This window comes from Leptinotarsa decemlineata, unplaced genomic scaffold, assembly GCF_025532065.1.
Source record: "Leptinotarsa decemlineata unplaced genomic scaffold, Ldec_3_MD MMD2_tig00004204_RagTag_RagTag, whole genome shotgun sequence".
Classification (NCBI taxonomy): domain Eukaryota; kingdom Metazoa; phylum Arthropoda; class Insecta; order Coleoptera; family Chrysomelidae; genus Leptinotarsa; species Leptinotarsa decemlineata.
This window is the reverse complement of record NW_027412603.1, coordinates 749,183-766,503: the sequence shown is the minus strand read 5'-3', so window position 1 is coordinate 766,503 and position 17,321 is coordinate 749,183. Positions and strand designations below refer to the sequence as shown.

General features: G+C 34.7%; 1 protein-coding gene across 3 annotated transcripts in view; it reads left to right on the top strand.

The window, feature by feature from the left end:
* Orc3 (Origin recognition complex subunit 3) overlaps positions 1-15,788 on the top strand; it is a 60,002-nt gene extending 44,214 nt beyond the window's left edge. For 2 of the 3 annotated variants that reach the window (XM_074178621.1, XM_074178623.1), the window contains 5 exons: positions 718-1,035; positions 8,359-8,670; positions 8,726-8,959; positions 10,395-10,582; positions 15,623-15,788. In XM_074178621.1, coding sequence (XP_074034722.1) covers positions 718-1,035; positions 8,359-8,670; positions 8,726-8,959; positions 10,395-10,582; positions 15,623-15,725 — 1,155 coding nt within the window. In that variant the 3' untranslated portion in view covers positions 15,726-15,788. The remainder of the gene's footprint in view (positions 1-717; positions 1,036-8,358; positions 8,671-8,725; positions 8,960-10,394; positions 10,583-15,622) is intronic. The other variant, XM_074178622.1, reaches the window with a different exon arrangement.
* Positions 15,789-17,321: the final 1,533 nt, after the last annotated feature.

Below are 17,321 nucleotides of genomic sequence, written 5' to 3'. Positions count from 1 at the left end.
GCATTTTTAGAAGTCATGATTTTCGAAGAAAAAAATTAAAATTAATTTTTATTTCGAAAACGGTAACAGATAGGTATAGGGAAATATCAAGAAAAGTTGTCGGGCAATTGTTGGAGATTCCAAAAATAATATTATATACAGAGTGTTCCATTTGAAAAATCAAAATTGCTACTGCTTTCTAATGCGGCAACACCGCATTGTCGAAAATATTTTAGTTGGCTAGAGAATGTCCGAATATGCCCTCCATTAAATTTTCAAAGTGATCCGTTGTCTGGTTCACCAGAAACGTCTAATGTGCCATTCACCGTGAATCAGCCTGTATTCTGTAAAATCAAATAATGGAAGAGTAAGCCTCAATAAGGCAAGTTAAATGTTACTTAAGTGTATGTTTTTTTGTACATGAACTTACCTACCCTTCGAGATATTCACATAAAAATTATTAGTGTGACTGCTTGTTAAATGTTATAGAAATATTTTCGGCATTGTCAGCATCAGACAATATGTAATTTTTATTATAGATCTTCAGGTTATTTGCAATAGGACATACAACTTTCTGTCAGTATCAAGTAGAAAATACAAACATGTATGGACAACTTCCTTCATCTCCTCTGACTTCATTCTTATTCTCCCACATTCTTGCAAATACCTATTTTGCAGTTAAAATTCAATAATATTTTTTTACATTAATTAATATATGGTCAATAAAATTCATTTCAGTTTGCAGTCGCTGAACATTTCTCATATGGAAATGCCATGGCTTTATGTTCAATGGATAAAAGAGTTACTACAGAAGTGATTGATTCCTTTTCTCATGATGATTTGGAAAATGTGAGACATTTATTATCTTTTCGAAAACTTGTGGAAGGAGAATCATATGAAAACAGAATCAAGATTTTAACTGATGATGACTACTTTAAGCAAATATTAAGGGATGAAATTAAAAAACTTCAAAAATATATCAGGCGGTTTCATATGTTCTTATACATTTTGTGTGTACTGGTGAGAGACCTGCCCAAAGCTCCACTTGGTATTCAGGTAAAAAGTAGCTTAAGTGGATATCACATTTTTTATTTGAGATGGGAGGTAAATATTGTACATTGCATTCATAATTTCTTCGTCACAAAGATAACTGAAAATATCCTGTGCGTCCAGAATTAAGAATTTCAGACTTAATAACAGCTGAATGAGCCTTTTTCCTAAGAATAGTACAGCGAACGTGTCACGAGAGGCAGCACTAGTAGTAGGAACAAACATAAATTATTCACATGTAAAACAGTGTTATTTACGTAATATTAATTTATTATTTAAAAATATGAATCTGATATAAAAAATTATTTTGTGCTAGTATAATGCCAACAAAGCATTGCTGTTTTGCGAATTGTACGTCGGATAATCGATATCCGGAAGAAAACGTGTTTATTATACCATTTATAAAACCTCATAATAATGAGGTTAGATGTAAGAAATGGATACATGCTTCGAGGAGAGTGGATTTAACAGTGCAAAAAATAAATAAATATCCATATGTATGATATAAACATGAAATGAATAGTAAATTTTTCATAGTTAATTACCATTGATTAGAATGAGATATCACCTCAATCGTTTATTAAATTATATTCATTATATTCAATTAAACTTATTTCATTACCATCTATATTTGATTCATATTTTACTCGGAAATGAGTCTGAAATTCATAATTATTTTAAATTTGTTTTATTACAGTTTTATTACCGCTTCTTGTTTACTAGAGCGTGTATACTAACCTGTCTATTAATTCTTTTTTTTTTTCAGTAACCTTTAAATAACAGCATGCAAGCCAACGTTTTAATGTTACAACATTGTTATCCTTTACAGTTGCAAATTTTAGTTTTGCTCCAGGAACATTTTCTTCTGTTAAAAACAGTCTTTTTCAATTGTACTTTACCATATGTTTATATGAGGATTAGGCAGAACTACTAACGCTGCTAGTGAGTGATTTTTCGTACTTCAGGAAAAAGGTTCATTCAATATGTAAAATATGTAAAAGTTATCGTTTCAAAAGGATTTCTTCTTTCAGTTTGAGTCTGAAATAAACTTCTATGCATGATTTACATATCTTTATAAAGAGTTATTATTGTAGTTATTTTATTTCTTCCTTTCATTGGAAGTTTCCCACATTTTCAGTTTGAAATAGAAAGCCAAAAGCTTTTTTCTCAATAATAATTGAGTGACACACACAGACACATATATATATATATATATATATATATATATATATATATATATACAGGGTCCTGCAACAGTGACGCGGTGTTCCATATCTCTATATAGGAAGCAGATAGGAATCTAATTTTCTATAATATTACCTTATTGCTCGAGCTCGACAAAATAAAAATATTGGCGGTCACACAGGGTGTTCGATTTTTTCTGGGCGGATCCCAACTGTGTCTTTTTAAACGGCAACCTATATTTTTTATCGCTTTTTCGGTTTCTTCATAGAAAATAAAATAAACTTTATGTATATCTGCACTTCGAAAATATTGACGGTTTTCGAGATATCTAGCATGACAGGTTTTTTTTTCCAATACTCGTCACTCAGAATATTTGAAATTATAAAGTGGTGCCAAGTCCAGTTGAAATTTTTTTTTGGTCGAATATTCTACATTGGTAACTCTCTCAAAAGATATATCTGAAATCGACCTGTGATATACAGGGTATGAAAAACCGCTTGCCAAATATTGTAAATGAAAATTTGCAAAATCTTCCTTATATTAAATGGAACACCCTGTATATTATTGATCCATAAGAAGCGCCAACGAAACCTCTACAAATTTCATTTGAAAGATTTTTGAAATTATTGTAACTATTCAAGAACGTCCATTTTGTGGTGTAATTCGCAACTTGTTTATCTAGCAACAGGTAATTTTAGGAATGGGCGATATTTTAAGGAAAGGGTATTTTTTGTATATTCTTATCAGTTGTTAAATGGATTTCGCTTTGAAATCCATTTTTCGAAAGAAATGCTCATTTAAGAAAAACTATTGAACTTAGCCATAGGGAATACTTAATGAAATTTGTAGAGGTTTCGTTGGCGCTTCTTACGGATCAATAATATACAGGGTGTTCCATTTAATATAAGGAAGATTTTGCAAATTTTCATTTACAATATTTGGCAAGCGGTTTTTCATACCCTGTATATCACAGGTCGATTTCAGATATATCGTTTGAGAGAGTTACCAATGTAGAATATTCGACCAAAAAAAAAATTCAACTGGACTTGGCACCACTTTATAATTTCAAATATTCTGAGTGACGAATATTGGAAAAAAAACCTGTCATGCTAGATATCTCGAAAACCATCAATATTTTCGAAGTGCAGATATACATAAAGTTTATTTTATTTTCTATGAAGAAACCGAAAAAGCGATAAAAAATATAGGTTGCCATTTAAAAAGACACAGTTGGGATCCGCCCAGAAAAAATCGAACACCCTGTGTGACCGCCAATATTTTTATTTGTCGAGCTCGAGCAATAAGGTAGTATTATAGAAAATTAGATTCCTATCTGCTTCCTATATAGAGATATGGAACACCGCGCCACTGTTGCAGGACCCTGTATATATATATATATATATATATATATATATATATATATATATATATATATATATATATATATATATATATATATGATATATATATGATATATATATGAAATGAAAATGTGGGAAACTTCCAATGAAAGGAAGAAATAAAATAACTACAATAATATATATATATATATATATATATATATATATATATATATATATATATATATATATATATATATATAATGTATTGTTTTTTTGGGGGTTCATCCGTTGTGTACTATTCGATAGTCAACGTTTCGCCATCATCTCAGATGGCATTATCAAGACGAGTTACTGCTTCGCTTCGAGAGGTATAACTGATGTTAGGTTCTTCTTGTGGTGTTTTTATATGGTTTCGCTTGCGTAAGTTGTATGGATTTGTTACCTGTTTTTCCACCTGAGGGTTGTTGATGGCTTTTGGCAGTTCTCCTACCTGTTTTTCTACCTGAGGGTTGTTAATGGCTTCTGGCGGTTCTCCTACCTGCGAAAGTTCATTATCAATTTGTGGTTGTCTTTGGGGGTTGTTTTTAATTTTTGTTTTCCAAATCCTTGGGATGTTTAGTGAGTCATCCCTTTTGTTGAGGAAGCCTTGCTTTTCGATTTCGATAGCTTCCCTGATTTGTCGAATTCTTTGGTTTTGCACCTGTGCTATCTGTTTTGTGGACTCAAAATTAATCTTGTGACCTGTTTGTAGATGGTGCTGAAAGAGGGCAAAGGAGGTTTGTTTTGTTCTTATCGAGTTTTTATGCTCCTGGGTTCTGGCAGATATACGTCTGTTAGTCTGACCGATATATTGTTGAACACAGTCCTCGCATGTGATGCTATATACTCCTTGGTTTTCTAGGGAAATTCTCACTTTCGGTCTGGGCAGCCAACTGGATATCGTTTTGTGCGGTTTGTAGGTTGTCCGGATGTTTCTACGTCTTAGTATTCTCCCGATTTTGTCGGTCACACCTTTGACATAAGGTAGTGTCACAGATTGTCTGTCGTGTGGAGAGTCTTCTGTCGATCTAGTGGATGTTTTTTTTGGTTCTTCTTTGTCTGTCGATGGCCTTTTGAATGATCTTTGGTCCGTAGCCATTTTGCCGCAGAGCCTTTGTTGTCTCCCCCAATTCTGTTGCCCTGTTTGTTGGTTCTGTTAGGCGGAAACTGCGGGATATTAACGTGTTGGCTACGGATTCTGACGGAGCTGGCAGAATCTCATGTGAGAAACTCAGAGCACTTGGTGGACATCATTAAAAACATCAAACTAAACGACACCGACATCCTTGCCAGCCTAGACATAAAATCCGAAGCCCTAGCCACCATTAGAATTGATCATAGCTTTCCGCAACAAGTCACGGATCTAGCAGAGCACTGCTTTAAAAACACCTATTTCATATTTGACAACCAGATCTATAAACAGGTAGAGGGAGCTCCGATGGGTTCCTCCCTATCGCCCGTGATCGCAAACTTGTTCATGATGCACTTCGAGAAAAAAGCACTTAACAACGCTCGCCTCAAACCAACCCTGTGGAAAAGATATGTAGACGACATATTCATCATCTGGCCACACGGAAAACAAGAACTAGACCGGTTTGTGACCTACCTGAACAACATCCATCCCCGCATCCAGTTCACTACCGAAAGATAGGAGAACAGGCAGCTACCTTTCCTAGACCTACTTATAACACGAAAACCAACTGGCAACTTGGGTTATACAGTCTACCGAAAACCCACACACACCAACTGCTACTTACAAGCAGCATCACACCACCACCCTACCCAGCTACAATCCGTAGCCAACACGTTAATATCCCGCAGTTTCCGCCTAACAGAACCAACAAACAGGGCAACAGAATTGAGGGAGACACCAAAGGCTCTGCGACAAAATGGCTACGGACAAAAAATCATTCAAAAGGCCAAAAAAACATCCACTAGATCGACAGAAGACTCTCCACACGACAGACACTTTGATTTGTGACACTACCTTATGTCAAAGGTGTGACCGACAAAATCGGGAGAATACTAAGACGTAAAAACATCCGGACAACCTACAAACCGCACAAAACGATATCCAGTTGGCTGCCCAGACCGAAAGAGAGAATTTCCCTAGAAAACCAAGGAGTATATAGCATCACATGCGAGGACTGTGGTCAACAATATATCGGTCAGACCAACAGACGTATATCTGCCAGAACCAAGGAGCACAAAAACTCGATGAGAACAAAACAAACCTCCTCTGCCCTCTTTCAACACCATCTACAAACAGGTCACAAGATTAATGTTGAGTCCACAAAACAGATAGCACAGTTGCAAAACCCAAGAATTCGACAAATCAGGGAAGCTATCGAAATCGAAAAGCAAGACCTCATCAACAAAAGAGATGACTCACTAAACATCCCAAGGTTTTGGAAAACAATAATTAAAAACAACCCCCAAAGACAACCACAAATTGATAATGAACTATCGCAGGTAGGAGAACTGCCAAAAGCCATCAACAACCCTCAGGTGGAAAAACAGGTAATAAATCCATACAACTCACGCAAGCGAAACCATATATATATATATATATATATATATATATATATATATATATATATATATATATATATATATATATATATATATATATATATATAGCAACTTTTGATATCTCCATTAGGTTGTGCTTTAGAGATGATGCCAAATGACATGCATATGACCGATCAAGTGATTTTTCTTCCCTGTCCAATTTGACATTTTTTCCAAAAAATGTTAAGAAAAGCAGTTATTGCTCGAAATTTCAAAAATCGGTAAAGAGAAAAGATAATTGTTTTTTTTATTTTTTTCCCATATACCAATTTTTAGCTCTCTAGTACAAATTTAGTTTTTTTACAGTTTTTCGAAAATTTGACATTTGCCGATTTCTCAAATTTAGCCAAACCTCAACAAAGTTTGTGCTTTATGCCTAACTTATCTTTCCAACGCATTTTTATTACCAATTGCAATTCTAAATACAACTTATTTCGCAAAAATTTAAAACACTAGAAAAAATTATGCCAAAAATGATGCAAAGTTGATACAGTTTTTAAAAACATATAAATATTTCACTTTATTTCTACCTTTTGCGAAATAGCTTGATACATAAGCATAATTCAAAAACAATATCAATGAAAAGTCAATAATTTATTCTTCACTGCACTTTTCAAACAGTTAAACTGTGATTTACTAATTACGAAAAATTACAACGCAATTAAACTAAGGGAAGGAATTATACGAAAGTAATTTCACATTTATTAAATATCTTTTATTAGGTATGAATGAACAAAATTACTTCAGAAATCAGTTTAGATTTTGTTGCCTACAAAACTAAACCGTAAAAAATTCTAACAAACATCTGTTGAAATAAAGTTATAATTTAAATTAAGAACACCAAAACTTCAGATAGTTCGGTATTCACAAAGTGTAGGTAGTCCGCAGAATTTAAATTATGTCTAAAAAAGTATGGTCCTATAATTTGATCGTTTAATATGCCATACATTCATCTTAAACTAATATTGATCTCGACATTCGATTACGAAATGTGGGTTTTCTTTTGCCCACCACCTGCAGTTTTGCGAGCTCACAACGCCATTTGAAGAGAAGGTCGCTTCATCTGTTCATAAAATTTGATAAGGAAAATGATAATTTTCTTCTTTTTCCCCTTGAAACCAAAAAGAAAAATACAAGCGAATATCGAAGTCCCTTTCATTTAATGTATTGATACATTTCGGTTTATAAGGCGTAAATTTATTTTTGTGTAAAATACGTCATACACTCTCTCGGTTAACATCTGTTGTATCTGCAATATCTTGAATACTTGTTTTTTTATGTTCTACGACATCCAAACATATTTCAAATTCCACTTCTTCAGTATGTCTAGAAGGCTGATGTGCTTTTCTAAAATTACTCTCAACCGAGCCAGTAGATTTAAACTTAGCTATTATCCTACTAACTGTTGACTGATGAATATTTCTTGCAGGATGTCTGGCATTGAAAATATCAGCTACTTGTCGGTGACCGGTATTCTCGCCGCATATTAAAACGATTTCAATTTTCTCTTGAAGATTCAGCATTTTTAACAACACACTAGACAACGAATAAACTATTTTAAATCTAAAACTGATAAATACTATTGTGAGTTATTCAACAAATGTCATATGACAATAAAATATTTTGCTTATTCAGTTCAGTTCAATTGTTTCCACAGTACCCTTAGTTTAATTTCGTTGTAATTTTTCGTAATTAGTAAATCAAAGTTTAACTGTTTGAAAAGTGCAGTAAAGAATAAATTATTGACTTTTCATAGATATTGTTTTTTAATTATGCTTATGTAACAAGCTATTTTGTAAAAAGTAGAAATAAAGTGAAATATTTATCTGTTTTTGCATCATTTTTGGCATAATTTTTTCTGGTGTTGTACTAGAGAGCTAATAATTGGTATATGGGTAAAAAATTAAAAAACAATTATCTTTTCTCCTTACCGATTTTCGAAATTTCGAGCAATAACTGCTTTTCTGAACATTTTTTGGAAAAAATGTCAAATTGGACAGGGAAGAAAAATCACTTGATCGGTCATATGCATGTCATTTGGCATCATCTCTAAAGCACAACCTAATGGAGATATCAAAAGTTGCTTGAAGAGATGAATAAAAAAAATCCCATTTGATGCGGACTTTATGTGTGACACTGTAATATATATATTCACTTTCTTGAGTGCTATGTGTATATATTGAAATTTCAGGTGAGAGATTTATACGCTATCGCAACCACTAAAAAAATAACAAAAACTCAAGAGTATAAAGAATGTTTCAAGTTGCTTGGATTTCAATCCAAAGGTGAACTTTCTTCAAAACTGAATACAATTATTAGCTACCTGGAACGCAAAATCAGTGGTAACACCAAAAATAAAATCAGGGAATTGTCAGATAAATTGAAAATGCATTTAAATAATATGAATGATTTCACTATGGAAGAAATGGAAGAAGCCGTAAATGAAATAGAAAGCAGTAATAGAATGGACTTGGGCAGTTTTGACAGAAGGCAATTCAAAGAGGTGAAATTAGTTAGGAAATTTTTCATTCAGTTCAATTGTGTATAACTTTTTTCAGAAACTAATAGGAATGTCAAAAGTACAAAATAAACCCTTGAATAGGTATGGAAAGTATCGGGAAAACATCTTAGAAATCCTTTCTGTATCCTTCGAAGACTATTTGGTGGAACCAAAGTCATTTCACTTCCACGAAATATTTTTCTTCGATGATATTTCCATTCAAAATCACATAGTTGGTTGCCACCGATCTGCCATACACAGTGCTTTAAATGATCCGCAGTATTACTTACAGGTAGTAAAATAGTAAAATCTTCATTTGTAGTTATTTTTTTTATTCGATACATACTACATGGATCAATAAGTCCCGAGACTAACCCAGAGATGGCGCTCTTAGTAAACCAGTAACCACGTCTTTCTAGAGTACTAACCTTTGCTTGAAACGTGTCGAAATTTTAAGTCGATCGGACCAGAAACAGCTGAGTTATCGAGGTTAGAGTAAAGTCGTTTTGTAGTTTGTTTAAAAAATGGAAAAAACCGAGTTTCGTGTTCTGATAAAACATTGTTTTTTAATGGGTAAAAACACCGTGCAAGCGAAAGAATGGATTGAAAAATGTTACCCGGACTCTTGTCCATCAAAAGCAACGATTTGTCGGTGGTTTGCCGAGTTTAAACGTGGTCGTACCGACACAAATGACGCAGAACGCTCGGGTAGACCTGTGGAAGCTGTTACACCGGAAAATGTGAGTGAAGTGACAAAAATTGTAATGAAAGATCGTAAAGTGAAGCTCCGTGAGATTGCTGAGATGACACAGATATCATATGGAAGTGTATTTACTATCTTTCATGAAAAATTGAGCATGAAAAAGGTTTTTTCTAAGTGGGTGCCGCGATTGCTTTCGATAGAACAAAAACAGCAACGAGTCGATGATTCAGAAAGCTGTTTATCGCTATTTACTCGCAACAAAAAAGATTTCTTGCGTCGTTACGTGACCATGGACGAAACATGGATACATCACTACACTCCAGAGTCAAAGCGGCAGTCATCTGAGTGGCGCACAGCTGGCGAAAGCCGTCCGAAACGTCCGAAAACGCAGCAGTCAGCTGGCAAAGTGATGGCGTCAGTTTTTTGGGATGCGCATGGCGTGATTTTCATTGACTACCTCGAAAAAGGTAAATCGATCAACAGTGATTATTATATTGACTTACTGGTACGTTTGAAGGAGGAAATCGCAAAAAAACGACCACACATGCAGAGAAAAAAAATCCTTTTTCACCAAGACAATGCACCTTGCCACAGGTCGATGAAAACAATGGCAAAATTAAACGAATTGGGCTTTGATCTGCTTCCCCTTCCCCCATACTCACCAGATTTAGCCCCCAGTGACTACTGGCTCTTTGCTAATCTTAAAAAAATGCTCCAGGGAAAAAGATTTGGCTCAAATGAGGAGGTCATCGCTGAAACTGAAACTTATTTTGAAGCGAAAGATACATTTTTTTATAAACATGGTATTGAAAAATTGGAAAAGCGTTGGAACCATTGTATCACCCTAAAAAGAGATTATGTTGATGAATAAAAAAAAAATTGTAAAAAAAATGTTGTTTTCATTGTTAGTCTCGGGACTTATTGATCCATGTGTTAGAATCATTAAGATAATAAAAAACAAACTGATATGTCTTAATGCAAGATATCTGTCACTGTTTTTATTTCTTTTTTTTTTAATTTTCAGTGTGACTGTTGTGAGATACCATTCCCCTCATCTATTAGGCCTTCTATGCCCGATATATCCATAGTGTACAAGTTACATTTGGAATGCGGAAAAATGATTAATTTGTATGATTGGTTACAAGCCTTTGTCAGTATTATAGATGGAAAAGAAGATGATGAAGGCAAAATGCTAGTGGATCTTAATATTCAGTATCCTTACTTGAATTACTCTTATTGGATAAAATTTCATGGTAAAAATTATCATGTATTCAAAAAACACACTTCAATTTGAGATTTCGACTTGAAAATTTACAAAACCGCGACACATATCTCTATACGATAGCATCTTTTAGCGCCAGAAATGGAAATCTCACATTCAAGTATGTTGTTTGAATATGTTATAATGGATTTTCATCTACTATCGGTCAGTTCTATCATATTTTCGTAAAAATCAATACCATTTGCCATATATTGAGTGGTCCAACGAAAAGTATGCACCTTGCTTTTCTCCTTTTTTTGTAACTTAACGCAAAAATGCTCGGACAGGTCAGTTTTGCTTTTGAGGGGGACACATTTTAGATGTATTTTTCTACCTGTGCCTTCAACCCCCTAGCGAGGGTGAGTAACAACCCTAAAATTTTGAATGGAAAGTGGGGTCGAGTTTGAAAGGGCACCTAATTTGTTGTATTTACTTGAATAGTTATAAAAAAAGCAAGAACATTTACTCGATATTTTTGGTGATAATGAAAATGCGGAAAAAACTTCTACATTCCCCAATTTCTCTCGTGCGTTTTTTGGTTCAAATAACAACAGCAGATAAGTGTACAAAAAGAATTTAGGCAAACGTTCATTGATTCAGTTCGGTTGCTTTTGAAATTATTTCAACTTTACTGTAAAAATGGTTTATTCCATTCCTGAACGAGTTGACATTGTTAAACTTTGTTATCAACATAATAGTTGTGCTAGACGTTTGTTTGAAGGTGATTGACAATGTTTCGTGATGAATTTCACTAGTTCGGACTTCCATTGTCTATTATATAAAAATGATTTGAAATCCCTGAAACAAGTAAAAAAGAATAATTAAAAAGAATAGTTGAAAATAACAATTATATTAAGCAACAATAAACCTGAAATGAAATGATAGTGAAATAACCTACAAGTAAAAATATAATAATTGAATAAATAAAAATTAAAGGAATGCAAAAAAGAAAATAATAAAAAATAAAAAAGTGTAGAGATTCCAAGTCACGTTAGTTCACGACGTTTCGATTGTTGGTATCTACAATCGTCTTCGGGTGATGACTGGACTGATTCCTCCGAGAGATGACTATTTTATAGGTCGTTGAAATACTTTCACTTTCTCTACTTTCCATTTTCCGCTTCACTGATTCCGTGAGAGATGACCGATTTGGCGGGAGTTGGTCATTTTTCGTTTGATGATGGGTTTCCATATGTTTCGTATATCTACGCTGGCCTGGCTGAATACGTTGTTGGACAACATGTATGCGGCTTCCTTAAATTTTCTCCTGAACCAATGTTCCTCTCTGTGCAAGATCTCAGCTTGGGACCACTCGATGTTGTGTTGATGGGTCCAAACATGGTCTGCTATTCCTGATTTGCTGGTTTCTCCTCGCTGTGTGTGCTTCTTGTGCTCGGCAATGCGAACATTCAATGGCCTCTTAGTTTCACCAATATAGGATTTTCCGCACTCACAGGGTATCCGGTAAATGCAATTCTTGGAATCGCAGTCCGCGTTTGGGGGCCTGGTTTTCGTGAGGCTGCTACGGATAGTGTTACCGGATCTGAAACAGGTTCTAATGTTGTATTTGGAACCAATTCTTCTTCTAGTTCCTTCTCGAGACATTATCAAAAATGATCTTCAGCGAAATGGATACTCCAAAGCGATGGTAGAAAAGACTTTGGCTAAAAGACAGCAGGAGCCTCGCAAGGAAGAGAAGCCGTCACAACCAGTGCTTACACTTCCCTACATCAGAGGATTATCGGAGAGGATAAGAAGAATTGGTTCCATTTACAACATTAGAACCTGTTTCAGATCCGGTAACACTATCCGTAGCAGCCTCACGAAAACCAGGCCCCCAAACGCGGACTGCGATTCCAAGAATTGCATTTACCGGATACCCTGTGAGTGCGGAAAATCCTATATTGGTGAAACTAAGAGGCCATTGAATGTTCGCATTGCCGAGCACAAGAAGCACACACAGCGAGGAGAAACCAGCAAATCAGGAATAGCAGACCATGTTTGGACCCATCAACACAACATCGAGTGGTCCCAAGCTGAGATCTTGCACAGAGAGGAACATTGGTTCAGGAGAAAATTTTAGGAAGCCGCATACATGTTGTCCAACAACGTATTCAGCCAGGCCAGCGTAGATATACGAAGCATATGGAAACCCATCATCAAACGAAAAATGACCAACTCCCGCCAAATCGGTCATCTCTCACGGAATCAGTGAAGCGGAAAATGAAAAGTAGAGAAAGTGAAAGTATTTCAACGACCTATAAAATAGTCATCTCTCAGAGGAATCAGTCCAGTCATCACCCGAAGACGATTGTAGATACCAACAATCGAAACGTCGTGAACTAACGTGACTTGGAATCTCTACACTTTTTATTTTTTATTATTTTCTTTTTGCATTCCTCTAATTTTTATTTATTCAATTATTATATTTTTACTTGTAGGTTATTTCACTATCATTTCATTTCAGGTTTATTGTTGTTTAATATAATTGTTATTTTCAACTATTCTTTTTAATTATTCTTTTTTACTTGTTTCAGGGATTTCAAATCATTTTTAAATAATAGACAATGGAAGTCCGAACTAGTGAAATTCAGTTGTGCTAGACTTACTGCTCGCCTCTTTAATAACAATCATCCCAGGAAAAATGTGAATGATTCGTACGTTGCCAAGTTAGTCCAAAAGTTTGTCGATACCGGATCTGTCTGTAATGTGAAACACCAGCCACGGAAACCGATCATTAATGGAGCAGTGGAAGTCGCTGTTTTGGGACATGTTGAATTGGATCATACTCAAAGTACCCATCAGCTTGCTGCAGCCTCAGGTGTCTCCCGTTCGTCCATAATACGGATATTAAAAGCCAATAAATGTCATCCGTAAATCAGTACAGGAACTCAATGAAGATGATCCTGATAGAAGGCTGCAATTTTGTGAACAACTGAGACAGCTACTAATTGATGATCCGCACCTATCATTCAACACGTGCTTTTCCGATGAGTACTTTTTTTAATGGAGCTGTGAATAGGCATAATTGCCGTTACTGGGATGACAGTAACCCACACTTATTTCGAGAGGTCCATACCCAGTACCCTCAAAAAATCAATGTCTGATGTGGCATATTAGGTAGTCATATCGTAGGGCCACTTTTTATTCCTGGGAATTTAACTGGTGAGGTCTACCTGAACATGCTTGAAGATACAATTGATCCTCTTATAGCAGAAATAATTGAAAATTACCAAAATCATAATAATGATCAGCTTCATTTCCAGCAAGATGAGCAACTCCTCACTATGTTGCTCCGGTAAGAGAGTTTTTAGATGACCGGTTTCCTGGACGGTGGATTGGAAGGAGAGGCCCCATTGAATGGCCTGCCAGGTCACCTGATTTATCGCCTGACTTTTTCCTTTGGGGAATCTTGAAAAATAAATGTTTTGCTATGCAGCCCGAGTCCATAGAAGATCTTCGCCAACGAATTACAGCAGAGTGCAGAAGTATAACACCTGATATGCTACAGAATGTTAGGAATAGATTTGAACAAAATCTGTATTATTGTATGGAAGCATTTGCTGAAGTAGAATTCTACTAAGTCAATTACACATTTCAAAGTACTGGGATGTAGTTGTTTTTCTTCATAATACCTACATGTTTGAGTGAAATACAACAAATTAGGTATCATTGGAAAGATAATTTTGTGCCCTTTCAAATGATATATCACTCGACCCCACTTTCCATTTAAAATTTTAGGGTTGTTACTCACCCTCGCTAGGGGGTTGAAGACACAGGTAGAAAACTACATCTAAAATGTGTCCCCCTCAAAAGCAAAATTGACCTGTCCGAGCATTTTTGCGTTAAGTTACAAAAAAGGAGAAAAGCAAGGTGCATACTTTTCGTTGGACCACTCTGTATATGAATAATTTTCAGGGAACGCATTTTAGAAAAAAAAGTTGAACATTTTTTTTCCTTGGCTATTCATTCGAAATTTCAATTTTTGAAAAGAACAGTTTAGTAAAGGACACAATGAAGTTTAACTGATTTAATTAAATATGTATAATATTAATAATATTGCGATAGTTATGAAATTTTTCAGAAAATTTGAAAAAAATTATATATTGGGTTGTTTCAAAATTTTTGTCCGTTTTAATGTCATGTGTTTCTGTAGCTCCATATTTTAATTATGGATTATACTGTGTCGCGGTATATACTGGTAGATATAGAATTTTGTACTATTTACATTGATGCTGTTCTTTTTTTTTTATTTTATTTTTTTTGCCCCTTCAACTTATTTTTTTTTCGGACAATTTTTCTCTACGAATTCAAATCAAACCAAAGCGCTGCCGAAACTGTTTACCAATATTTGATATAATATTTGAAGCTCTTAGAGTTTTCAAAGTCTTGTTGAATAGTTACGTTAATCACTATTCATTTCGAAAATCAATTTTGATTGTTTCATACTGTTTCATGCCAGATGAATAAAGGTGCAAAATTTGAGTTTGTAGAACATTATTATTTCTTGTATATTTTTTTGTTTGTATGAAGTAATAGTCGCTTCCTCATAATCTAATTTGAAAATACATTTTATTACTTCATTCTACAGGATTTTCACTGGTTTGAGAATCAGATTTGACCTTGATCATTACCTCGATGGCCTTATAAAGGTCAATGCAATTTTCAAATGGAGGACCATATTTTTATGAAAAGAATGGAAAATCACGACTGAATATGGTTTTGACTACTTCTACGACTAGGACCTCGGCCCTAGGAGCCATCTTAGTATTGTGGCATCGAAGTATTGATCAAGGTCGAATTTTTCTGATACAGTCTCATGGTCTCTGAAGTTTGAAGAAAGTTCGCTCCAAGCTGCATTTGTAAGTAATGTTTTCTGCAGAAGTAGGGCCCGATAGAATCATATCAAGAGAGTTTTAAAAAAATGTCTTTCCTTCGAGAACATCTTGAAATGTTGAAAATGTTTTATTTTTTCTTAACTCATTCAACAGAGCACGTTTTACACAATGTGTTGCAGAATTGGAATACCTAGGATTCATCAAGACTACAAAACGAAAAGCTGATCACGTTTCAAGACTGACATGGGGTGGATAATTTTCATTTTATATGTATAGTTACAAAAAAATCAACAAAATTTAAACATAAGTTATTACCAGAGTTTAATTTTTTTTTTGATTTCTTATGTAAATTTAACAAATGTGTCGAAGGTCAAATACATTACATAAAAATAAATGGAAAATTGGCAGGTAGAAGAAGAAGAAATGAAACTCTAATAGAAAATTAAGAAAAAAGGAAAAAAGAAAAAAAAAAGGAAGAAAAAAAAAACACACATCAAAGATGCTGCTTCGTTCCCTCCTGTTCATAAAAGAGGACATATGCCTCATTGCTCACAATTGATTTTGGCGAAATTGGGAACACCTGTGAATCGTTGTATTCATGCCACGTGCCACTATATGGGTGTCTGCAATATGCTGTGTAATGTCCGTTGTAAGTAGTCTCACTGTGATTTGAAAGTGCATATAGAGTATACACTTTTCTTCTATACCCAACTTTTTCGCAAGACAACTTGATATTCTGAGGTAATGCTGAAATTTAAAGCAAGCACTATTTCCAAACGCCTGAACTGCAACATTCTTCTCGACGAGTTGTTCACCAACCCAGTTGTCATTTTCAGGACATGAAATAAACTGTCTTCTATATCTCCTGAAGACGTTGTTATCATTGATTCGTAAAACTCGCGTCAAGGAGAGTGTTGCAGTTCTAGTATTTGAGAACAGTTCTTGTTTTTGATTCATTTCTACCGAGAAGTTCCAGTTCTACCTTTCATCAATACTGAAAAATTTTGGTCTGCAATGAGAGTTTTTATGTAGGCAAATAATGACTCATAAATACAGCTGAAAATATTCTGAAAATCAACAAAAAATCCATTAAACAGAGCAAGGAGTAGGTACATATAGATGTTGGCAAATAACACAACACAACAAAGTTTTTGTTTCGGGGTTGAAATTAGATGATTTTAATGTATTTCCACGTGTTAAAACCGAAAGTGACCATAAAAATTATATATTAGCTCTTGTTTTCAAGATATAGTATCATTATATTATATATATATGTATATTGAGTTTTCAACAAATGAAATATTTCGTCACCAACAGTTGGTACATAACACCCCTCTCATCAGCTGTTCTTAAGTAGTAAACATAACCTATGTGAGTTTGTCAATTGTACGCACGTGGTTGCTATTGAAATTATCGTGTGAAGTTGATTTTTAAATTAATTTAAGTGCTGATCTGAAATGCCTCGAAAGTGTGTGAATTCTGTCGATAGCTTTTGCTATATATGTAGTGAAATAACATTTAAGGCTCAGAAACGTAAAATGACACCTATCGTTAAGACAGCCTATGAACATTATTTTGGTGTGAAAGTTGGGGACCAAGATAAATCATGGGCTCCTCATATATGTTGTAATTCTTGTTCCGTCATATTGCGAGAGTGGCTGAAAAATAAAAACCGGGTAATGGCTTTTGCAGTACCTATGGTTTGGCGTGAGCCTACCAATCATACAGACGACTGTTATTTCTGCTTAACTCCTCCCATTAAGCAAGGTTTATCTATGAAGAAAAGAGGAATGGTTAAATACCCTAATCTCCCATCTGCTCTTCGGCCTGTACCACACTCAGACAATTTGCC